At 36.0% G+C, this 26,924-nt stretch overlaps 1 protein-coding gene across 6 annotated transcripts in view; it reads left to right on the forward strand.

The window, feature by feature from the left end:
- PCGF5 (polycomb group ring finger 5) overlaps nt 1-26,924 on the forward strand; it is a 122,453-nt gene that overhangs the window by 74,550 nt on the left and 20,979 nt on the right. For all 6 annotated transcript variants that reach the window (XM_054503689.2, XM_054503687.2, XM_063669979.1 and 3 more), the window contains exons 3-7: nt 4,102-4,198; nt 12,086-12,141; nt 12,246-12,305; nt 14,846-14,994; nt 24,880-24,978. In XM_054503689.2, the coding sequence (XP_054359664.1) occupies nt 4,102-4,198; nt 12,086-12,141; nt 12,246-12,305; nt 14,846-14,994; nt 24,880-24,978 (461 nt within the window). The remainder of the gene's footprint in view (nt 1-4,101; nt 4,199-12,085; nt 12,142-12,245; nt 12,306-14,845; nt 14,995-24,879; nt 24,979-26,924) is intronic.

A 26,924-nucleotide genomic window follows, 5' to 3' on the forward strand; every position in this document is an offset into this window, starting at 1 on the left:
TTAAGTGTTCTCCCACCTGAGGACATCTTTGGTGAGCCTAATTCCCTTTCTGACCCAGGTGCTTCTTATGGCTATAGAATCTGTGTGGAGTAGCTGTGGAGAATGAAGACTCTACTTGGTCTGTATACATAGTCTTAACCTTAGACTAGGACCTTTTTAACATCATTCTTGGACCAACTGGGTTAACCACTACAGCAGTTGAGCAGTTAGAGAGTTTGGCATTAAATCTATAAGATATTTTAAAAATGTGCTGTACTGCTAGTATGGACTTCAAATTATAAACTAAGAATTAGAGGTGAGTTTTGTAGTAATGAGAAGTTTTTTAAGCATCTAAGGGAAACCAAATCCTCATTTTACTTTTTCCAGTTTCACCGAGCTTCAAGCCTGGATTTCCTCAGGTTCTAATTTATATAAGGTTGTGCTTTATTTAACAGTTTTTAAAAGCCATGTGGGAGATGTATCTTCTAGAGATTTTTTTAAAGGAACAAATAAGCTACTGAAAAGGGCTCTATACAGTTTAAAAGGAGATCTAATTGTACAACTAGACATATTTAAGGCTCCTAAAATAAGGAATAAGACATTCTTTTTCTATATATTGTAGATCTGTGTAAATAAAGTGTGAAGAAAATGTATCACACGTACATTGGTTAAGAAAATGGATTCAAATATTGGTTTTAACCACTTACTAGCTTCATAATTTTAGACAACTTGCTCAAATTCTCTACTCATTTCTTTATAAGAGGACAAATGCTATCTAATTAATAGGAATGTAGTAAAGATTAGATTATTAAATTGTATTGAATTAAATATATGTTGATTAGGACATACATGGACATAATATGTTGGATACATGTGCATATTTAAGATAATGCGTGGTACGTAAACCCATTAAGTGTTAACTGTGATAATAACAGTAATGACAACACTACCAAATCATCCAAACGAAAAAGAAAACAAGTCAGAATATTACATTGTTCAGCATCTTAAAGTTGTCTTTTACTAAAACTATCTGAAAAAAAAAATTGTCAGGAAAAACAGTTTTTGGTATTAGCCTCTGAAAAAATGCTTTCAAAAATTCACATCAGTGCTGGACGCAGTGGCTCACGCCTGTAATTCCAGCACTTTGGGAGGCCGAGGTGGGCGGATTACTTGAGGCCGGAAGTTGGAGACCAGCCTGGCCAACATGGCGAAACCCCGTCTCTACTAAAAATACAAATAATTAGCCAGGCATGGTGATGGGCGCCTGTAATCCCAGCTACTAGGGAGGCTGAGGCAGGAGAATCACTTGAACCTGGGAGGCAGAGGTTGCAGTGAGCCGAGATTGCACCACTGCACTCTAGCTGAGGCGACAGAGTGAGAATCCATCTAAAAAAAATAAAAAAATAAAAAATTAGCATCAGAAAACCTGAATTTAGGTCTTTTTGCTGCCATTCACCAGAATAGGCAGGTGACTGGGCCTATTGAAACCTCTTTTTTACCAGCAAAAGTGGAATAAGATACTGTATCTCAGTTGTTGGTGTGAAAATAAATTCACCTCTTGATAGGAGGGATTCTGTCTCCATCTAGAATAGCACCCTTCAGTAGATATAAAATGTGAGCCATGTGTATAATTTAAAATTTTCTAGTAGCCACACTAAAAAAGAAACCAGTAAAATTAATTTTAATAATATATTTAACCCAATGTCTCTAAAATATTGTCATTTCAAAATGTAATTAATATAAAATTATTGAGATTACCTGTTCAGGTTATGTCTGAAGTCTAGTGTGTATTTTATACTTACATTACATCTGAACTTAAACTAGCCACATTTCAAATGCTTAGTAGCCACATGTGGCTAGTGACTTCTGTATTGGGCAGTCCAGATCTAGAATATAGATTAGTATTCCCTATCACAGTTCTTGGGTACTGGTGCTGCTTTGACCTTAAGCAATTAGCATAACTTTACTCTTTAATGTGTGCACCTTTGGATGCTTGAGCCCTACAACTCTTTCATGAGCAGCCTAGCTTAGTATAGCTTCTGAGAGCATAGGGTCCTACCCTTAGCCTTTTGGCTGATCCAGGTGAGGACTTGTTCTGGGCATGTCACATACCTCTCTATTTGGTCAAGCCTGGTAGACAACCAAAGATTGCCAACCCGTTGAGTACAGTAAACCTTTTGAACTACAAGGATCAGAGCTCCATGTCAGGATCAGGCTTTTAAAATCCCTCCACTCTCATTTCTTTCTTTTTTTTTTTTTTTTTTTTTTTTGCCTCTTTCTCAAATTTCAGAGACTTATCTATCATCCCTGGGAAAAGAGCAAATACCAGCAATCTTCTGAAGGAATTCAGCTTCTCTGTCTTCTACTTCAACTTGGCATAATAAGGCAGTCCTCTCTTGCCAAAGATTATTTTGACTTGAGAAGACATTTAGAAACCCTTTTGGGGACAAGAAATTTGGGAAGAAGGCGAAGTATTCAATTGTACATAATAGCTCTAGGCTAAGCTTTTATATCTAAGCTTTTTCTTTTTTTAAGGTTTTCTGATACTGTCTTTTACCCACATTTTGTGAGAATTGTCATGAAGGCAGTGTTATCCTAATAGCTGTGTGTAATGGTGAAAAGAGAGAGTATGGGATTCAAGTACATTCATCCAACAAAACTGCTCAAATGTCACCAACTTAGGGGTCGCTAAGGGGTCCTATCCTGATCACTTTATTTAAAATAGCTGCCGGCTCCCAGCACCCTGTCTCTATCTTATTTTTGGGGGGCGGAGGGGGAGGCAGGTAAAAATATCACTTACCACTAACTAAAATTGTTTGTTTGCCTTCCTAAATAAAGTATAAGCTCCATAAGAATTTGGGCTTTGTTTTGTTGGCCCCTGCATCCCCAACTCCTAATATAATGCCTAGCATTCAGTAAATTCCTATTGAATCAATGAATAAATAAACAAAAGGAAATGCTGCTAATCTCTGTATGTACTAAATGATTTTAAAATTAGGTACCTGGTAGAGTTCTTCCATGACCATTGTTGCTTTGGTTAGTATATGTGATATGTCACATTTTCAAACCTAATCTCATTTGTAAGAATCCTAGTGTTTAGTTTTGACCAATCATTTAGGTAAACTTTTAGATAGTGTCGATCTTGAGGAGAAAGAAGTAGCTTGAAATGCAGCTGTGAAAGGGGAGTAGGAGAGCCAGTCTATACCATGTGAAAATTTCAGGTTATACAGGGTAATAGAATGGAGGAGGAGTATTGGGATGAGGAATTGAATTAATATTTTTTAGTTCAGGTACTGTAAATATTGTCTAAGGTTTTGGGGCAAAACATTGGCATAATGTGTAGTAGAAGCTTAGGTGAAAGATGAGAGAGATTTATAGCCAGAGAGATTAGTAGTATTTGTAGGAAATGTGGGCTATATAGGCTTGTGGCCCCAAATCCACAAGTCATATTTCCATTGTCTTTGTTTAGAATCTTTATTTGAAATTTTATTTATCCCTGTCAGTTTTTCAGTCATTCTGCCAATTTACCTCTCATGCCTTTGTCCCAACTTGATACCATTATTCATACTTTGTGCTCCATGGAGTTATAGTACCTATGAGCGGAAACTCATTACACCCTGCCAAGGCCAGCAAAGTCCATTATAACTCCCAGTTTGTCCCTGGAGCACCCTGCCAATAAAAATAATGCAAACAGGTTGAAAACTCTCAAGTTGTATTGAGTTATTTATGTTGCATTTAAATAAATGTTTAGCAAAGGAAATAAATGCAGACTTAGTTTTTACCTTTTTCTGTCCTACTTCTTTAAATGAGAAAAACCTATTTTATGTAAATACACCAGCTTTTTTAGTTTAATATGATGATGGGTAGAGTAGTATTTGGTGTGTGAATGCATTTAAGAAAACAATAAGCAAGATAGCGTATGCTTTTTGTTTGTGGCAGTAGACTTTTATTTCAGTTGGGTTTTATTACAGTGTTACAATTGTAAGGTTTTTGAAGCTTAATTAAATAATGATACTCTACTTGTAGTAAGTAATCTTAAGGTCTGTTTCTAATTACACTTAGTTTAACATTAAATGAGCGTTCATATGATGCATTTTAACCTAACATCTTCTTTCTTCTTAGTCTGTAAGACTTGTATTGTTCAGCACTTTGAAGATAGCAATGATTGCCCAAGGTGTGGCAACCAAGTTCATGAGACAAATCCATTAGAAATGTTGAGGTAAGGATGTTATATTTTACAGTTCATCTAATTTACATAAATTGAATAGGCTCTTAATTTTTATTATATGTCATAATATTTCATGTTGTCTTGACTCAGTTAATATAGGACTTATGATTTTCATTTTAAAGCATTTTATTTTAAAGTATTTTATTAAGGAGTATTAAAAATAAGGTTTTACATCTTAAATATTTAAGAAATACATTTCCAAACTAAAAGTATAACTTTCTCTTAGACTGTAAGAGTGACTTTAGGTTACAGGTATTTTCAGTATTTTAATAGTCTATGTTATGTTGAGCTACATGGTAGTAGAAAAAGGGAGAACTCATAGAAAGACTAATATTAGGACTATTAATTTTTTAATTTACCATATATTCAAAACGTATATAAACATTTATGTAAAACCTAAATGATTTTTTAAGACTACCACTTACCCCTCAACTTTAGCAGTATAATCATATATATACATATATATAAAATATATTATTTATTTATTTATTTGTTTGTTTATTTTGAGGTGGAGTTTTACTCTTGTTGCCCAGGCTGGAGTGCAATGGTGCAGTCTCAGCTCACCGCAACCTCCACCTCCCAGGTTCAGGTGATTCTCCTGCCTCAGCCTCCTGAGTAGCTGGGATTACAGACATGTGCCACCACGTTAATTTTGTATTTTTAGTAGAGACAGGGTTTCTCCATGTTGGTCAGGCTGGTCTCAAACTCCCGACCTCAGGTGATCTGCCCGCCTCGGCCTCCCAAAGTGCTGGGATAAAGGTGTGAGCCACCACACCTGGCCTAATCATATATTTTTAAAACTGGAAGTGGTCTATGAGATTCTAATCCAAATCCCTTTATTCCTAATTAGGAAATCTAGAGAAGTGATATGGCGTGACTTAAGGTTTCACGGAATACTTCAAATGCCAGTTCCCCAGCTACAGGCCGTGTGTCCTCACCACTAGACCCATTTTCATTTCATTGTTCCCACCATAGCTCTAAGGCAGATCACCTGTGTGATCTTTAAGAAGCTACTGGTCTAGAATCCAGTGAAAAGCACAAAAGGGGTCAATTCCGGAGTTAGCTTTTTAGTACTTTTGAACTTAAAAAAAAAAAAAAAAGAAGCTACTCATCTAAAGATAGAGCTAGATAGTCTCTGGAACCTTTCATAACTCTCTCATCTGTGTGATATTTGCCATCATTCTGTAAATCTGGATTTGCAAATCTTACATTTCAGCCTTTTGTTTTTCAATTTTAATGCCTGTTTGGGATAATTTTTCTACAGGTAAATGTCTAGCCCTGTGATTTTCAAAGTGTGGTCCCCAAACCATTAGTATCATGTTAGAAGTGACAGGTCTCAGACCACACATCAGACCTGCTAACTCAGAAACTTTGGGATTGGAGATCACTTCATTTAGCAAGCTCTCTAGGTGATGCTAATATATGCTAACATTTGGGAACCACTGGTCAACTCTGGTCTGTAATTCTGAGCAAGCCTTGTTCTGGTTGGATCTATATCAGTGCCTCTCAACCAGGGGTGATTTTGCCCCCAGGATACATTTAGCAATATCTGGAGACATTTTTGGTTGTCAGATCTGGGTGGGTGCTCCTGGCATCTAGTAGGCAGGGGACAGGGATGCTACTAAGCATCCTACAATGCACAGGATAGGCCCCACACAATAAAATTTATCCAACCTCAAATGTCCTTACTGCAGTAAGGAAACTGAACAAAGCAAACATTTTCTCTCAAATAATTCTTTTCTTAATTTTGAAGTAAAAAACTGTTAATATCCAGTTGTAATGAAAGATTATTACCAACTGTTAAAATCTATAATAACTTATTTTTATTAAATAAAAAAACTGTTAATAAAAACAGACAATTAATAATTATTACCTTCTCTGTTCTTAAAGGGCCACATCATAAGGCAATTTATCTTAATCTTTTGATTCTGACCATTAGATACCTGAAGGAATCCAGTCAGTGTTTAATCAAACCCGCTCCCTTGCCTAAGTATAACATCATATATTTTTTAACTTTTTATGTGGAAATAATTTCAAACTTAGAATCCCCCAAATAAAAGTAGTGCAAGAGCCACTTGCATTCTGTTTACCCAGATTAGCTTCTTATTAACATTTTATCTCATTTGCTTTATCATGTGCATATGTGTATTGGATGCTTTATTTTTTCTGAACTATTTGAGGGTAAGTTACATGTGTCATGGCCCCTTACTCTTAAATGCTTTAGTGTATATTTCCTAAGAATAAGGATATTATATTACATAACCACAGTATGATTGCATTGGTATAATACTTTAACCTAACTTCCATATTCCAGTTTTCTTAATTTAATGATGTCCTTTATAGAGATCTTTTCCTCCTAAAATTCCACCTAAATTACCACAAAGGAATTTTTTTAAAGACATAAACTCAGAGATAATAAAAACAAGATATCCTGTATCTTTGACAGCTAGGATAGCTCCTGAAACATGACAGGTTCTCAGTAAACACTTTTTAAAGGATAAGAAGAAATGGTAGCAGAAGAGATGTCAGCAGAAACTGAAAGCTAGAAAGCAAACTGGTGATGGTGATAGCTGAGTGGACCTCAGAGGCCTGAGTATACCAGGAGACTAAGGAGGTCATAGGGAGGGGAAGCTCTTTACCAAAGTTTCCTACAACAGGCTTCTTTTTAGCCAAAACTAGGTCATATGACAGCCACTAGGTAAAGTGATGTGGTGGGTTTTGAAATGCTTTAACAAATCATGAATTATCCTTGAAGGTGGCCACATTGCAGCCAGAACATAATTGGATTTTGTTAGCCAGAAATAAGGGGAATTTAGCCTCCTTCATTAGAAGTCTAAATTGCCTGTGACACATGTAGCAAAAAATTTACCTTCTATGTACTTTTTCTCAGTAAGCTATTGGGAGATGTGCTGGAGCATAAACCAAGAAAGAATAAATGACTCTAGCATAGCAGAGAGGTGAAGGGATATGACAGTTGTGCAGCAGGCCTGGGGAACAAGCAGTCTGTATTTGTACTCTCCAGTACGGTAGCAATTAGCCACATGTGGCTCTTAAGCACTTTGGATGTTGCTAGTGCAACTGAGGAATGGGATTTCTAATTTAATTTCAATTAAAACCTGAAGCAGTGTAAATATTTTTCTACTAAATATAACTCTATTGTTCAATAAATAAAAATTACTAAATGTATTATTAAATATATTTTAATATATAGCAAAACATTAAAGTTAGTTTTATATAAAAAGTATAAAGTACTGGTGTTAATGTTCCTACTAAAAATTTAAAATTACATATTTGACTCACATTATATTTCTATTGGACATCACTGATATAGGCAATAGAAGGAAGATGGAGAGCTCCATGAGGGGAATCATTCATTCAGCAAATATTTACTGGATGCCTGCTATGTCTGGGCACTATTCTAGGTGCTTGAGGTCCATTTGCAGACAAAATAAAGATCTTTGCACTTGTAGATTTAATATTTTTGTAGTGAGAGACATTCAATAAACCATATAATAAGTAACTTGTATGTTAGAAAGTGAAAATTGCAAAGACAAGAAAGAGGAAAGTGTTGTGGGGTGAGGAGGTCAAAAGTGTGAAGGGAGGGGCAGATTGCAATTTTAAATAAGATGGTGATGATAGGCTTCTGTGGGAAAGTGAGACTTAAGCGAAGACTTGGAGACTGTGAGAGGTTAACCATGGATAGGTCTAGGAAAGCATGCCTATTCCAGGTAAAGGGAGCAGCCAGTGCAGAGTGCCTAAGTCAGGAGTGTATCTACGCCTTGTTGGACGACCAGCAAGGAGACCTGGGCAGCTGGGGAACAGTGAGTGAGGGAAAGAATACTGGGCAACAAGAGCAGAGAGATCATGAGATTCCAGATTATGAAGGGCCATGTAGGCCACTGTAAACATTTTGTCTTTTACTCTGAATGAAATGGGGAGCCTCTGCAGGATTTTGGTTGGAGGATTGATCCGATATGAACATTTTGATGACTGTATTGAGAACACCCTGCATGTAACAAGGCAAGGGTAGAAGCAGGGAGAACAGTTAGAAAGTAATTGCAATGACCCTGGTGAGAGGTGGTAGCAGTGGAGGGGACAAGAAATACTCATATTCTGAATATATTTCGAAAGTAGATCCAGCAAGGTTTGCTGATGAATTGGATATAGGATATGGGATAAAGAAAAGAGTTGAACATGACTTTAAGATTTCTGACCTGAGCAACTGGAAGAATGGAGCTGCCATTAACTGAGTTGGGAAGATTAATAATAGAGCAAGGAAGGGGTAGATCAGGACTTCAATTGTGGACATTTAAGTTATCCATTTCAGAGAAGAGAGGAAGTTGGTAAGTGGATATATGTGTCTGGAACTCAAAGGGAGAGGTCTGGGCTGGAGAAAAACATTTGGTAGTCTTCAACATATAGAAGATCTTTCAAAGTGTGAGGCAGGATGAGATCACTTCAGGGAGTGAGTACAGAGAGGCATGAGTAAAGGACCAAGGATTGAGCATTAAGTGTTCAGAGAGAAGAGAAGGAGCCAGCACAGGAAACTGAGAAGGCATAAACAGTGAGGTAGAGGAAAATCCAGGAGTGTGTGGTGCCCTGGAAGTCAAGTGAAGATAGTATGTATGTCAAAGGAGACGGAGTGATCCACCTGTGTCATTTGTTGTTCATGGGTACAAGTAAGGTGAAAAGTGAGAATTGATGGTTGGATTTAGCAACATGGAGGTCATCAACCTTGAAAAGAGCACTTTCTTTAGAGCTGTGAGGCCAAAAACCTAACTGGATTGTTTTAAGAGAGGAAAGGAGGGAGAGGAATTAGCAACAGTGAGTATAGTATTGACAACTCTTTCAAGGAGTTTTGCTACAAATGGGAGCAAAGAAATGGGGTGGTGGGGGTTGCTGTCAAGTGCAGCCAAGAAGGTTCTTTATTTTGTTTTGATGTAGGAGAAATAATGGCATATTTGAAGGGAATGATCCAGTAGAAAGCAGAAAGTTAATCATGTGGGAGAGTAGGGAATGCAATCTCACAGCCTAAGAGGAGACACTGGTTTTCAGTGGGAGCATTGACAAAAAAAATTGTAGCAACAGGCAGGCAGACAGAGCGAGTACATGGTGCAGATGCTATAGGTAGGTATGGTGCCCGGGGCCTGTGGAAGTTTGTTTTTCATTGCTTTGACATTTTTCATTGAGAAGAAAGTGTTTGTCAGCCAAAATTAAGGATAGAGGAAAGGGATTTGGAGAGTCAGGGCGAGAAAAAAGCGTGTTGTCCGGGGGAGTGAGAGAATCAGTGCACTTGTGAGTGTAGTATGATTCCTGGCAAACTTAAAGGCATGTTTGGGTTGTAGTTAGGAATTTGAAGGAGTATGGTTGTGTTTTTATCCAGCATGGGTGCCAGTGCAGAGTTGATGGAAAGTTGGATTTAACCTGAGTTGTACTAAATAATTTTGAGCAAGTAAGAGAGAGACAAATCAAGGGTACATGTAAGGAAGTGATTTAATGACTGACCATAGAACAGATTAGTCCTAAATTGGACTGGGAGGACAGAAAGGACATCAAAGTAGTAAGTAATGTTTCAGAGGAAACAGAAATGAAACTAAGTTGGTTCCTGGTCTGTTTGTATGTAGTAAGAAGTGCTATTTTTTATGCACTCCTACTATTAAATAGTCTGGGAAAACTTTACGAATGACCTTGTCTTGAAGAATAAGGTAGCATTGGTTTGGTCGGAGAGTACAGAGAGTATTTGAGCCAGGATGTAATACATGAGGGAGAAAAATGAATTGGAAAAGACAAGGAATTCTTGGGATAATTGAATAAGCCAGTTGGCTAGAGAAGAGAGACAGTGAGCAAATAGTACCAGTTATGGTTTGTAGGTTGGACTCAAGTTATATAAACACATGAAGTCAGGTAGTAGAGAGAAATTAGTCCTTGAGCAGGGAACTAACACAATCAGATTAGTACTTTAGGAAGATTCATTATGAGCATGCCTCTGCTCTGCTCAAAGTAGAATGGTAATTAATTGAAGGAATGGAAGAATTGTTGGGAGAATAGGTGGGACAGATATTGAGAGGGAGCTCTAAATGTGGCTTGGTGAGTAAATGTGTAAATGAAGGGAAAGAGAGAAGTTAAGATCATTCTCATATTTTGAGCTGATTTGGGAGAATTATGGTATCACTTAAAAATTTAGTTTAAAAAAAGCGAGACAATGACTGGGGTACTTAGTATTTTATTGGAGGAGGATAGATGAGACAATCTTGACATAGATTAATAAAAGGAGGTACTTGAAATGTTTAGCATCTGTTGGAAATATGGAACTTGAAATCAGCAGAGAGATGTGATATATAGGCAGATAGGTAGGTAGATAGATAGATAGATAGATAGATAGATAGATAGATAATCTGCCTATATGTTAGTTTTGAAGCTGCAAAAGTAGATGAAATCCCCAAGGAAGACAGAACTTAGAAAAGGTCAAAGAGTTCAGAGTACAAAGCAAGGGAGAATATCAGATTTAAAAGTAGCTGGGAGAAAGAAAAATGCTTAGTAATAAAGAACAGACTTGAACATTTAAAAAAAAAAAAGGAAATTTTCAGGGAGGCAGGCAGTGTTAGACAACACTGTCAAACTGTTGCAGAGCAATATAGAAGAAATATAAACTTAAAAATAATTTTTAAGTTTAAATTTTAATTCTAAAAATTTTAAACCTATTCAGTATGGAAGTTATGGATGATTTGGAGAGTTCAGTAGAGTAAAAGAAGCAAAACAGAGTATGTGACAGAAATAATGTAGGTTTTATTTTCACATTTTTTTCCAGTTAGAAGGAAAGATTGAGAAACAGAATAATAGTTTGAAAAGAGTTAATGAGTTGAGAAAGGTTTTGGGTTTTTTTTAAAGATGTGAGAAACCTCTATGTGTTTGTAGTCTTGTAGAAGAGTAATGTTGTTGAGCAGGATGAAGGAGATGAGGCAGGAAGGGGGTGTTGTGGGGGCAAGAGAATGGGATTGAAGACAAAAGGCCATGAAAAAGATGAGTTATATGGCAGGAAAGAAAATAAGAAAAATGTCAAGATAAACATTTAAAGTTTTCATTTCAGAAGGTAGAACAATAAAGTGGTCTAAATTTCTCAGAAGAGAGGAATGGAGATTATTTCATTTAGAGGAAAGAGCCAGAGCTGTGGTAGAGATTTTGAGAATGGGCGTATCAGCTGTTGCTGCATAACAGACAACCCCTAAATTGATGCTTGAAAAAGCAAGCATTTATTATTCCTCCTGGTTCCGTGGGTTAGCTGGGTGGTTCATCTGATCTTGGCTGGGCTCCCTCATGCAACTGTAGTTAGCTGCGCATTGGGTAATCTGCTGTGCTGATCTTGGGGGTGGGCTGTCTGTGGACTAGTCTAAAATGGCCTCAGCAGGGCAGCCTGGCTCTCTTCTACGTTGTCTCTCATCCTCCAGCCTTGTTCTCATGGTAGCAGGATTCTGAGAGAGAGAAATAGAGACAAAAGCATTTGATGCCTCTTAAGGCTTAGGCTTAGAACCAAGCAGTCACTTGTGCCACATTCTGCTGGCCTCAACAAGTTTTAAAGCCAGACCATATTTCCAAGGCAGGGGAATAAACTCCATTCTTAGTCAAGGGAGGAATTTCAAAGTCATGCTCAAGAGTGTGGATATAGAGAGAGCTGGGGACTGGGACCATTTTTGTTATCAGTCTACTACTGAGGAAGGCTGTAAATAAGTGTGTTCCATGGACAGAAGAGTGTGGTATAGTAGATGTGCTAAAATTGTGTATGTATTTTGTAACATGTATAAGATTATACATCTCAGACTATTTACATGTCAGATCTTGGTGTCTTCATTGTTGGTATTTTCTTTCTCCCCCCTTTCGAAGGTTGGACAATACATTAGAGGAAATTATATTTAAGCTGGTGCCTGGACTACGAGAACGTAAGTGGCTCTTTAGGTTCTTGCAGACTTTTGTGTTTTATGAAATCAACATTTCTATTAAAGATTTCATGACTTTTACCTTTATACTCTTTCTTTTAAATTAGAAGAACTTGAGCGTGAATCTGAATTTTGGAAGAAAAATAAGCCTCAAGAAAATGGACAAGGTGACTTTTTCTTATGTCTGTTTCTGACAGCACCTCTTAAACTGGTCAGCTTTTCATAGTTTAGGTGAACTAATATGTCTCTTCAGGCTCACATTTTTCCTGCACAAAATTCATGCACCCTTTTATTTACATTATGAACCTTTTTCTCTATATGAGATTTTATATAAATGAGTGTAAATCTGAAGTCACTTTAGTTGAAGGTAATTGGAAATAGAGGAAATTGGACTTTGGGAAGAGAAAAGGGAGATAAAAGAGAAAATTGGCTAGATGTTTATAGTAGTAATTTCTAGGGAGCTAAAGGAAGCTGAAGTAAGAAATAGCCACAGCTTGCAACTAAACAGTGAAGAGTTTTTTGTTTTGTTTATTTTGTATGTTTGTCTCTAAAGGAGAGGGAGCTGAGATGTGGCTGAGCCAGATCAGGAGATTTTACTATGCTCTGATATTCTGGAATGAAGTTTTTATAAGTAGAGCTCAGGTGATACAAACTTATATATCATGGAAATTTAGAAAGTATTTCTGGGTGCTTTTGGGAATTTTCTCCATCACCCAGATTTCTCCTCTGGGTCCCAAGAGACTCAGCAATTAGTAATTTTTAATAATAATTTCAGCAAAGGGGCAAACATTACTGAGCAGATAAAAGGCTTTTAATGTATGTGTGTATATATATATATAATATATGTATAAAATCCACACAAAGGGATATTAAAATTATAAGAAACTAGTATCGCTCCCATTTTTTTAAGTATGAGATTTCATTTAGGATGTCCTAAATATCATTTAAAGTTATTCAAGAATGTGTGTGTGTTCTTATAGGGTCACTTGTGAGTTCAGCCTCCCAATCTTGGTTTTCCCATAAGATCATAGGATTGTCAATTATACATGATTAAGGTGAATGAGATCTCTCTTTTTTAATCTGTAAAATGGAGATTATCATTTTATTAGTTCAACTTAACTGTGCAAGGCTGTTAGAGCAGGGGAAGTTTGAGAATAGTTTTGATGACTAGAATAAGGTAGCAAGAGACTTTTTATCTGTAACAACAACAGCAAAACAATGGCAAAGAAGCTAATCGTGGCCAAAAAAATAACTAGGGTTTGTTTTGCCCACGTGTACACTGCAATTAAACAATAACAACCAATTATAGTAGTGCTCTAGTAAAAATACAGATAAGATAAGGCTAATTAAATATTCCAGTTTTTGACTACCTATTCAAGAGGACAGGAGCCTGAGGGATTGTCATCAGAAGTTATGTGGTAGGTTTACTCTATGGTTCTACTTATCACAGTTTAACTTGTGAAGGGCTGTAGCCTACTTTGTGAATTTTATCTCCCTTTTCCTATTGTTTCTCCCATTTTAAAGTATTTCTGGTATTTGGTCTTTAGCTTGGGTGGAGAATTCGGATTTTTTGTTGGAGCTAGGAGTTTGGTTCATAGAAGGCGACTCCTATCTATGTATATTCTCTATAAATAAGGAGAAGAAAACATGTAGAAAAAAGAGAACCCACCTCCCCGCTCTATGGTATACCTGTAGTGCTTTTACTACAGTCATCGAAAAGGATCTGGCCTGTCACTTTGCAGGGAAACTTTTCTACAATGTAATGTTTGGCTGGCTAATTTTTTCAAGTGTTAGCTTAGAGGTATCTCATCTGGAAATCGTCCCTGAACCTCTGCTTCACTCCCAAAGTTTGGGTTGTCTCTTTTGTATGTGCATGCATAGTCCATTTTACCTCTCACATCCTGTATTTGTCTGGTTTTTTTCTTTTTTTTTTTTACTTGCCTTTATTTGATTCCATACCCTGACCACTGTGAGAGAGAGGATGATAGCTCTAGTTTCAGTATTGTTCCCTCAGGCCTTGTATGATGTGTATCCAACATATAGTTAAAGCTACTCAACAGATGAACGATAAATATAGCTGCATTATTTATAGGCTACAGGTATGTAATAGGTGAAATACATTTGTATATAATATAAAGTATGGCATTCAGATTTCTTTAATGGAGTTGTAACATGTTATGTATTAATAGCTATATACATGTTAAAAAGCTAATTCATTATACTCGTTTTTTTCACTGGCTGATTTTACGAATAGTAATTTGAAATTTTGAGAACTTAATTTTATCATTTGAAAAGTATTTGGTTTTAATTTGAATATATACTTATATATAAACTTGAGTATAATTTATATATACACCTATAAATAATTTGGAAGTATTTTTATATATCTTGTCCACTTTCTAACATAGTCTAATTACTAATTGTAATCATTTTTTTGGCTAAATACAGCTAGTCCTGAATCTTTCATTTGGATGTCCCAATGAGCCTAGAAATCTTATGCTATGTTAATAAGTTTCCAATTTTTTTTTTTTTTTTACAAAATATTTCCATTCTTGAGTTGGTTGGAACATTTTAAAGTTACTAAGTTCTTCTTCAAAAACTGTTAGGAAATTTTTTAAAGTTGATTTTTGTTTTGATTATCAATGTATGATTGCTTAACTTTAAAATCAACTTTGATTTATAGCTTAGTTTTGTTTAAATTATACAGATGATACTTCAAAAGCTGACAAACCGAAAGTAGATGAAGAAGGTGATGAAAATGAAGATGATAAAGATTATCACAGAAGTGACCCACAAATTGCTATCTGTCTAGATTGTTTACGAAATAATGGGCAATCAGGGGACAATGTAGTAAAGGTGAGTGAACAAGTACTGTGGTATTTTTATGATCAATTTATAGTAAACCCTTGATAATTTGTTGACAAATTTTCTAATGCTTCAAAATGTTTGCTTTCAAAGTTTTAATTAACATAATTAAATAAAATGCCATTCTTTGACAATCCTATGCTTACAAATGGTTACAAGTCCCACAACTGAACCGTCCTGGGCCAATGCCACCATCTAGTGGCTAATGCCCAGAATCACACCTCTGTTTCTCCTTTTATACCTTTGTTGGGAATTCATATGCATGGTTTCTGTTTTTTAGAGTGGTGACCAACTTAGACTTAGAGAATTTCATGTCACTGGTAGTTCTAGCCCTTTTATTCATTCTCTTCTAATTTTATCCTTTATTTCTCTATTTTTATTTGCAACTCAACAAGATTTCCATGTGAGAGCTAACATATTTTGTGAATAATTTAATCAATTAGTTTTGAAGTAAAATTAGATGTTGTAAAATGCCTCTGAACTTTTAAATTCCTTGAAGGCCCTCAGTTATTTCCTATAGAATCTCCATTTCTGGTACTGTTTTCCTCTGCCTCTGCTAATTGAATCTTTCCTTAGAGGATCTTTATAGAAAGTTTAAAACACTCTGCTTTTATTGATTTTCTTTGGTCTTTAAATGGTGTTACTTTAATAATGTTTTCTACCTTTTTATTACAAGCAGCTTTTATTTTTATTACAAATCTTCACTACGTTAGCTGTTAGATTTTTGTCACTTTATCCTAGCAAATGTCATCCACTGAGAATATTGTTTATCTCTCTGTATTCTGTGTTTTATTCAAATGCCTATATTCATTGTCTCTAATTCTCTTTTACTTCCTCTGTGTAAATCTATAGGCTAGTGGGTTGAATTTTTTACTAATATGTTTAATGGCATTTTCCTATTAGGAAGTGAAAAACAATTTTTCACTTCAGATTAAGTTTTCCTAGCATCTTATAACAACATATATGAGCACAGTAATTCAGTGAATATTTATCCACTACGTGAAGAGTAGACAGTGAAGATGTAAGTAGTAAGAAAAAACATCTTTCACTCAAGGAACTTGGTTAGGTCTTATACATACAAATAGTTAAAATAAGGTAATTGATTTTGTTAAGGGGAATTTATTGGACGGGGCATGTAATAAAGTGCATCCATCTTTAGAGAAATGACCACTGTACCTATTTATCCTTACAGTATTTTCAGTTGTTTTTTATGGTCTTTCCCAAAAGTCATCCCCCTTTTTGGGAAGTTCTTTTTCATAGAGTTCATGGTCATCCTTTAGCTCTCTAATACATGAGTTAGCTCATACTGAAAGTTAAATCAATGGAAAGGCTGAATATCTTCTCATAAACAAACGTAAAGTCCACTTCTCTGCATGATTTCTCATATGAAAGTATAAAAGATTGAATTTTATAAATTTATTTGAAAAATTAACCACCCCTGCTTCTTGTTCTCCTTTTTGATATCTTTGACACTTTGCTATTCTAGTTGACCTTTTATCCATTCACTCTTTCCTTTATGGACTTGTATTCATCCTTGTACCTTCATTCTTAGTTTATAAATGACTTTTACTAAGCTACCCTGATTCTTCCTTTTTTTCCTGGGCCATTCCTGCTTTGTCTCCACTGCCTCTACTTCTTGCCTTCTACTTGATATATGTAAGTATGTCCTAATACTTTCTCTGTATCTATATTAGGAGATCTTCTCCATTTTGTGTGTGGCTTCAACTACGCAAAGGATTTTTTAACTTTTATTTTAGGTTCAGGAGTACATGTGCAGGTTTCTTACATAAGTAAATTGTGTGTCACAGGTTTGGCATAAGGTTATTTTGTCACCCAGATAATAAGCATAATACTCAATAGGTAGTTTTTCAATCCTGTCTCTCCCTCTACCATTCCACCTTCAAGTAGGGCCTCATGTCTGTTGTTCTCTTCTTTATGCAAAGGACTTTTAAGTCCTCATTTCCAGCCCTGGTTTTTTTCCCAAGCTGAAGTGTTATGTCTCTGTTTTTAAATACACCAGTTGAGAGTTTCACTAACAATGGAAACTTGACTTGTCTAAGTTGTCTAATTCATTATACTTTCATCTAACTTTGGTCCAAACATGCAGTTTCAGTTATGACTGCTGTCTTTCAGCCAATCAAATAAGTTCAAAAGCTTGGCGTCATCTTTGACCTGTTACTCTTTTCTTTCAACCAGTCACCAAGTCCTGCAAAATTCCCCCCAGTTTAGTGCTGCTCACCCTTATATCTACATTTTTAAAGTAGTTATTAAGTGTTTTCTGTACCCTTAATTTTTCTTTTGTTATCCAGGGCTAGGGCCACTTGCCTGAGTGTGTGTAAGGCCCAGAGTGAGGGCCATGACCAATCTCAGGGTCAGATGGTAAGTATTTTAGGCTCTGTAGGCCATATGGTCTCTGTTGCAATTTACTCAACTTATTCATTATAGCACTAAGGCCGCACAGACAATAGTAAATGAATGGGCATGGTTGTGTTTCAATAAAACATTACTTATAGAAATTGATGGCCAGCCAGATTTGGCCTGAGGACATGGCCATCGTACAGGCCAAAAGTTTGCCACCTTTTGGCCTGTACAATTAAGTCATAACTCCTTACATTAGTATTCAAGGCCCTTCACTAACAAGCACCTCTTTTAATAAGTTTATCTCCCATTAAACCCATTAGTAAATCGTCCTTTCAAAACAAGTGATTATTCCTTTATGTATGTGTTCGTTCCCTCTCTCTGTCTCTTCCCCTCCACCTCGTGTGTGTGTGTGTGTTGGAAACCATATATCTGACAAAAGATCTGTATCTAGATTATATAAAAGCTTGTGTTACGAATATTTAAGACCTCTAAAACTTTGAACAACCCTTCCTTTTTGGCGTGTTCTTTCCTCTTCCACCATCCTATGCTTCTGTCAAGACCCAGAGATTTTTATTTTTTGTGACGCTTTTCCCAACCTAGTGAATCCCTTTTCTGAAATTCTGTAGTACTTATATTTATCTCTCAATTAGGGATTAGTTTGTTATCTATTAAGGATGCGCCTAAGAGTTCTAGGCACTGATACTATCTTTTTTTATGTGTGTGTTGTCCTTGATACTAGACTGTAACTCCCTTAGTGGCAGAGACACAATGTCTGTATTGCTTTATAGCCTTCTCAGCCATCTCATTCCTCTGCAGAAGGATGTGATTCACAAATGTGGTGGGGCAGTAGTTAGTTGCATGTATAGTTTATACAGAATACCTACTGCTTTTGTAATACAGAAGTCAAAGTCAAGAGTGGGATGTCAGTAAAAAGAGTAGAGTAAGTATCTCTGAAAATTCACTTTTCCATAAAAGTATAAAAATACTGGCAAAAATGTTCATTGTCAGCTTTTCCAGAGATCTGATATTAAACAAAGGCTTATAGATGCATATAGAGCATTTTATCAAGAAGATGACTGTCAGTATAAAGGGTGAGCTTTGTGGCATTTTAACTTGCTTTAGTTCCAGCCCCTGCTCAAATTCTGCAGTAGCCTTGAAAATAACTGCCTGCTTTCTCATTGCAGACTCTCAGGGACCAAAGGGAAAGAACAGAGGTAGAGCTCTTTCAAAGCCTCATTGCCAAAGAATGGTCATTATTTGACCTGTCTGGTTGTTTCCTCAGAGACCCCACTTACAAGATTGTCAGTATTCGACTTGACTTGGAGCTTGCCCCCATGGAAAAAGCCTTCTCTGTGGGTGGGGGAAAGGGGCATTTGTCAAAAACAATTACAGGCAAATGTTTCAACTTTACAACTGCCTGAGGTATAGATAACATTTGGAGCAAACAAGAGACTCACCAAAAAGCTTAAATGGAAAAGCTGGAGAGTGAGATGTCCCTAGGAGCTTCAAAAGGCTGTGACATATTCCTTGAAATCTAGAGTGCCAAGTGCATATATAGAGTTGTATGCATGTTCGGGAAGGACCTGAGAAGGCCCTAAGCTCTCACCTCTGCCTCACCTTGAGGTGGTCTGCATGAGTAGTAAGCGGAGACTAAGGCAGAGTTGTCAACACCTGGGTTGAATATTGGTGGTATGCCCCCAGACACATACCCAGACTCTTGGCAAAGACTGAGCAACTTAATGGCTCCAGATGTGTAAAGAAATCTCTGTTCCATTATTAGCTGACCTCTAGGCAGAAACTTTCATGACTACATATGGTAAAGAATACAGACTTTATGGAATTAGTTTAGGACTGAAGAGCAGGCAGGAATCTGATTTCCAGTATTGCAACATTATATCATTTAAAATGTCTAGTTTCAACAACAACAACAACAAAATATGAGAGATACTAACAAATACAGTGGTCCCTCAGTATATGTTGGGGATTAATTCCAGGACCCTTCATGGATAACAAAATCTGTGGATCTCGTGTCCCTTATATAAAGTGGTGTAGTATTTGCACATAACATATGCACAACCTGCTATATACTTTAAATCATCTCTAGATTACTTATAATACCTAATACAATGTAAATGCTATGTAAATAGTTGTTAATACTATATTATTGTTATTGTTGTATTGTTATTTTTATTGTTTTTAAAAATATTTTTTATCTGTGATTGCTTGAATTCACAAATGCAGGACTGCAGTTACAGAGAGCTGATCGTTTGACCCATACACAGGAAAAGAAGCAGTCAATAGAAACTGTCACTGAGGAAGCCCAGACATTGTACTTATTAGGCATAGATTTGAAATTATCTATTTAAATATGTACAAAGAACTAAAACCATGGTCCGGGCACTATATGAAAATATAAGAATGATCTCACCAAATACAGAATATTAAATATTTTTTAATATTCTGGAGTTGAAAAGTATAGCAACTGAAATGAAAATTTTGCTGGTGAGGCTCAACAGCAGACTTGAGCCAAAGAAAAAGAACCTATAAAATTGAAGTTAAATGAATTGAGATTATTCAGTCTGAGAAACAGAAAAATAGAATGAAGAAAAATGAACAGGTCCTCAGAGACCTGTAGACACCATCAAGCCTACCAGCATACACATAATGGAAGTTCCAGAAGGAGAGGAAATGGAGAAAAAAGGACAGAAAGTATATTTGAAGAAATAATGGCCCCCAAAAACCCAACTAAATTTGATGAAAAATATTAAACATTTGAGAAGCTTAACAATCTTCAGGTATGATAAATTCAAAGAAATTCATACCTAGACACATCATAATCAAACTATTGAAAGACAAAGAGAGAATCTTGAAAGCAACAATATAAAAGTGACTCATGCACAAAGGACTCCCAGTAGGGTTAGTAGCTGATTTCTCACCAAAAGCTGTGGAGGATAGAAAGCAATAGGATAATATATGCAGAGTGCTCAAAGAAAGAAAACTGTCAACTAGTAAGTCTATATTCATCAAAAATCTATAGCCTTCCAAAAGGAAGGAGAAATTAAGTTATTCGCATGACCTTGGATTTGGCAGTGGATTCTTAGAAATGACACCAAAAGCACAAGCAACAAAAGAAAAGAAATAAATTGTAAATGTAAAACTTCATTAAAATGTAAAACTCTTGTATATCAAAGGACACTTAAAGTGAAAAAAGTTACAGAATGGGAAAAAATATTTGCAAATCACGTCTGATAAGCCTTAAATGTACAGGTATATGAAGAACTCTTATAAATTAACAATAAAAAGATGGCCCAATTTGGAAAAAATAGGCTAAAGGCTTGAATAAACATTCCTCTAAAGAAGTTATAAAAATGACCAATAAGCACAGGAAAAGTTGCTAAACGTCACTAGTCATTGGGGCTCTGCAAATCAAAACCACAATGAGATATCATTTTGTACCTACTAGAATGGCCAGAAATTTTTTTTAAGGAAAATAATAAATGTTAGAGAATGTGGACAAATTGAAACCTTATACATTGCTAGTGAGAAGGTGAAAGTGCAGCTACTGTGGAAAACACTTTATCAGTTCCTCAAAGAGTTGACATGGTAATTCCACTTCTAAGTATGTGATCATATCCAGTAGTCCCCCCTTATCTGTGGAGCATATGTTCCAAGACCCCCAGGGGATGTTGCAACCACAGATAGTACCAAATAATCCTGTATATACTGGTTTTTTAAACTTGATAACTGAGATAGCTAAGTCACTAATGGACAGGTGGCCTATACAGCATGAATATGCTGGACAAAGGGAGGATTCACAACCTGGGCAGGATGGAGTAGGATGGTGCAAGATTTTAACATGCTATGCAGAATTGTATGCAGCTTAAAACTTATGAATTGTTTATTTCTAGAATTTTCCACTTTGTATTTTTGGACAGTGATATATTGACTGGGTAACTGAAATCAAGGAAAGTGAAACTGCAGATAAGGAGGGACTACTGTATAAAATAATTGAAAACATGTTCACATAAAATCTTGTATATGTATATTCATAATAGCATTATTCATAATAGCCAGAAAGTGAAAACAACCCAAATGTCTATCAACTGATGAATGGAAAAGCAGAATGAAAGGAAATGTGATACTATTCAGTCATAAACTGCAATGAAGTACTGATACATGCTACAAAATAGATGAACTTTGAAAACTTTATGCTAAGTGAAAGAAGCCAGACACAAAAGGTCACATATTATGTGATTCCATTTACACGAAATGTCCAGACAAGGATAAAGACAGAAAGTAGATTAGGGTTGTCAGGGGCTGGGAGGAGGGAAGGCTGGGGAGTGACTGTGAATAGATTTGGGTTACTTTTGAGGATGATGAAAATGTTTTGGAATTAGATCATAGTAATGGTTGTACAACTTTGTGAATAGTAAAAAACTGTTATTAATCTCTGAAAGATTGTAAGTAGTGATACCAACATCATTTCTGGAGATTCTTCCTGATTTCTTGACAGATGAAAAATACACAAATTAAGAGTCTTCCAGTACAGATTGAGTATCCCTTATCCAAAATGGTTGGGACCAGAAGTTTTTTGAGTTTTGGAATATTGGCATTGTATATACTTACAGTTGAACCTCCCAAATCTGAAATGAATGAGTGTCATGTCAGCCCTCAGTTTCAGATTTTGGGACATTTCAGATTTCAGACTGGGGATGATCAATCTACACCCTTATATTCTTCTCTGACTTAACTGGGGCTTGTAAAAATGTGCTAATGATTCTTTGTAAGCTGTTTGGGGCAAGAAGAAAATTGACAGGAAACCTTGGGATAGTTGAGAAGGTGAACAGATAACAGAGAAGATAGACTTGTACATTTAACCCTTTGTTTTCATGCTGTCTAGAATATCCGTCTTCACTTTTGAAATGGGTAGAATATGTGTTGATTTAGATGTAACTTTTAACTTCTGTCTTCTTTTAATGGATGTTTTATCATCTGTATTGTGACCAGGTTATTATTTGTTAATTTATTTCTGTTGGTCTTTGCCAGGAAATATGTTTTGTTAGGAAAACATTTGCTAGGAAATAAACATTGACTGCATAGTTGTGACTTAGTGATGCTGACCTCATTTCCTATACATAAAAATAGGAGTAATTATCTTCAAAAGAGTCTATTGCTGTTTTGTGTGTTTTCGTATTCTGATAACTTTTGAGGTTGTGGAATGTAATTTTGTTTCACATATTGGTTCATGTTTATTATGTCTACAACCTCATTTTACTTCATTTTCAGCTTGGGTATCCCTTCTGGATTGGTTCTTATATTTTAGTGATAGTCAAGCTTAAAGAGTGAATTAGTACTGCTCTACACATTTTACAAATGAGACACATCAGGCACAGAGAAGTTTGTTCTTCCATTAAAGTACTGGCACGGCCTATCAGACACTATTCTTCCCAACACAAGGTCCACACTATGCAACTTCTGATTTCTGGGGCATGCTGTGGCCTAACCAGCCTCTCTCTGTTGAACCCTATGGCTCCTCAGAGTCCCATTTGACATCACTGCTCTTTCTAAAATTATTTAAAAGCTGTGATACCATGTTTTAGAAAATGTCCCTCGTGTTTCAGAAGTTATACATTATAATCTTCACAGAATTGGAAAAAACTGCTTTAAAGTTCATATGGAACCAAAAAAGAGCCCACATTGCCAAGTCAATCCTAAGCCAAAAGAACAAAGCTGGAGGCATCGCGCTACCTGCCTTCAAACTATACTACAAGGCTACAGTAATCAAAACAGCATGGTACTGGTACCAAAACAGAGATATAGACCAATGGAACAGAACAGAGCCCTCAGAAATAATGCCGCATATCTACAACTATCTGATCTTTGACAGACCTGACAAAAATAAGCAATGGGGAAAGGATTCCCTATTTAATAAATGGTGCCGGGAAAACTGGCTAGCCATAGGTAGAAAGCTGAAACTGGATCCCTTCCTTACACCTTATACAAAAATTAATTCAAGGTGGATTAAAGACTTACATGTTAGACCTAAAACCATAAAAACCCTAGAAGAAAACCTAGGCAATACCATTCAGGATATAGGCATGGGCAAGGACTTCATGTCTAAAACACCAAAAGCAATGGCAACAAAAGCCTAAATTGACAAATGGGATCTAATTAAACTAAAGAGCTTCTGCACAGCAAAAGAAACCACCATCAGAGTGAACAGGCAACCTACAGAATGGGAGAAAATTTTCGCAACCTACTCATCTGACAAAGGGCTAATATCCAGAATTTACAATGAACTCAAATTTACAAGAAAAAAACAACCCCATCAAAAAATGGGCAAAGGATATGAACAGACATTTCTCAAAAGAAGACATTTATGCAGCCAACAGACACGTGAAAAAATGCTCATCATCACTAGCCATCAGAGAAATGCAAATCAAAACCACAATGAGATACCATCTCACACCAGTTAGAATGCCGATCATTAAAAAGTCAGGAAACAACAGGTGCTGAAGAGGATGTGAAGAAATAGGAACACTTTTACACTGTTGGTGGGACTGTAAACTAGTTCAACCATTGTGGAAGTCAGTGTGGCGATTCCTCAGGGATCTAGAACTAGAAATACCATTTGACCCAGCCATCCCATTACTGGGTATATACCCAAAGGATTATAAATCATGCTGCTATAAAGACACATGCACACGTATGTTTATTGTGGCACTATTCACAATAGCAAAGACTTGGAACCAACCCAAATGTCCAACAACGATAGACTGGATTAAGAAAATGTGGCACGTATACACCATGGAATACTATGCAGCCATAAAAAATGATGAGTTCGTGTCCTTTGTAGGGACATGGATGAAGCTGGAAACCATCGTTCTCAGCAAACTATCGCAAGGACAAAAAACCAAACACCACATGTTCTCACTCATAGGTGGGAATTGAACAATGAGAACACATGGACACAGGAAAGGGAACATCACACACCAGGGACTGTTGTGGGGTGGGGGGATGGGGGAGGGATAGCATTAGGAGATATACCTAATGCTAAATGACGAGTTAAGGGATGCAGCACACCAACATGGCACATGTATACATATGTAACAAACCTGCACATTGTGCACATGTACCCTAAAACTTAAAGTATAATAATAATAAAAAAAGAAAGAGAAAAACTTAAATAATAAAAAATATATATATTTTTGTGCTTTTTGTGACCTTTTTTTCTTTTTAATTTAAACTCATGTTTTCTTTACTAAGATGTCTAGAGGTAAGCAGATTGCCTATTTGCCAGGATTTTCCTAGTACACATGATAATATATTCTTGAAGAATGTCATGTAAGTATCCAATAATTAGGAATATTTTTACTCGCAAATACTAAAAAGCTATAAATTGAAATGTTTTCACAATACATTTTAAAAATACTCAAAATGATAGTGGAACTGGTAGCTATGGTTTCACCAGAAGCAAGATAGAACATTTTAACTGGTAATCTTTATTTCCTTTAGGGTTTAATGAAGAAATTCATTCGATGTTCTACACGTGTGACTGTGGGAACTATTAAAAAATTTCTAAGTTTAAAACTAAAACTTCCAAGTTCTTATGAGGTAAGTTAAATAATATCTAAGCTTGATCATTTTGATAATTCTGATTTGAAGTAAAATTCTAACAAAAGTGAAAACAATATATTCAAATTAATTTTTGTGGAAACTGATTATTTTTGTGTTAAAAATTTAATTTTCAGAATGTATTATTCTACTTAGGTAATATGTATATTCTAATTGAACATATCCTGAATGAACTATGATACTAATACATTTAGTGTTTTATAATTAGAGGAGATATTTAAAGAACTTAACATTAAGTACTCCCAAAATAAATATACCAGCTAAATGTATTCATGCCTTAGGGTATGTCATTTTTTATCTGAGATCTTTGAGATCCGTTATTACCAATTCTTTATAGACTTCTTCAGAATGTAAAACATTGTCTTTTTATCACAAGGAATTTCATAAGTAATCACATTTCTGTGAAATGCAGAAGTGGTTTTGTTTAGCACTAGACATAACCAACATATTATAGCTGCATAAATGTAATTTACCAGTTTATTTACAGAAGAGGTAAACTGCCCTGATATTGTTCACAGCATAGCTTTTCATGTGTTCCATGTTTAGAGAACGTTTTTAATCCTAGAGTTATGACTAAAACATAGTAAGGAAATATTTCTCACCTGCCTAAATGATGATCTTACAATTCATTAATTTCCCCTTCTTCCCTTTCGAGTTCTGATAGTAGCACCTAGAAAATTAAAGACTAGGCCGGGCGTGGTGGCTCATGCCTGTAATCCCAGCACTTGGGGAGGCTGAGGCTAGTGGGGTCACTCAAGGTCAGGAGTTTGAGACCAACCTGGCCAACATGGTAAAACCCTGTCTGTTCTAAAAATATAAAAATTAGCTGGGTGTGGTGGCGGGCGCCTGTAATCTCAGCTACTCAGGAGGACAAGGCAAGAATCACTTACTTGAACCTGGGAGGCAGAGGTTGCAGTGACCCGAGATCACGCCACTGCACTCCAGCCTGGGCGACAGAGTGAGACTCCATCTCAAAAAAAGAAAAGAAAAGAAAATTAAAGACCAGGACTAGTTTCCTGTATAAACAAAGACATCAAAGGAAAGGCAGCATAGTTTTTCTGGCTTATCTGCAGTAATATGAATATCATGAAGAGTCATCATAGGAGAAATAAAACGTGATAGACATTGATAGGTATTATGTCCATGTTTTGAGGAAGTCGCTGATCCTGAGCTTATTTGAAAATTTCTCTCAGATGACTAGTCTGTGGGTTGAAAATTGTTGTTATGGTATGGTTCTACAAATATTTTTTAAAATTCTAGAGACATCAACGTTTGTATTAGGAAGAAATTATGGAAGTTAACTATAAAGCCCAATGTACTTGGTAAAAATAAATGATAGTAACAATCTATGGATACAACTACAGTGAAAAATAGACAATAAATTGTTTTTATGATTTGGTTTGCACTTTATTTTCTTCACGCAAAATAGCATGTACGGTTTTATTTCCTTTTAAGTCTGATTCATTGAGTTAACATTTTCTAATTTTTAGAAAGCTGTTATTACTAAGAGAACTGTTACTCTTACATAGTCTTACTTCTGGCATGTATATATTTCGCTATAAACAAAGATGGAAGGGGGAGAGATTCAGTACGCTGACACCTCCTTATGTATCCCAATGCAAAGGACTTTTCCTATGACTTTTGGGAATCTTTTTCAGTTCCCCCCTTATTTTGCTGCCTAGCATGCAGGGGGATTATTTAATGAAATACCTGACAGCTGAAGCTTTTGTAACAGCATTGCTAACTGGGGCAAGATAGTTTAGTTGTTAAACGACATTAACAGATGCAGTATACCTGATGAGCAAAATGCATCCTAAGTAAGACCCTTTACTTTGCTTATGAATTAATTTACAAAAAACATAAAGAAAAATGAAATTATCTCCTTTATTCTTTCAAAAGTTAATAAAATGATGCCTGAAAAACAT

The sequence above is a fragment of the Pongo pygmaeus genome, chromosome 8 (assembly GCF_028885625.2).
Source record: "Pongo pygmaeus isolate AG05252 chromosome 8, NHGRI_mPonPyg2-v2.0_pri, whole genome shotgun sequence".
NCBI lineage: Eukaryota > Metazoa > Chordata > Mammalia > Primates > Hominidae > Pongo > Pongo pygmaeus.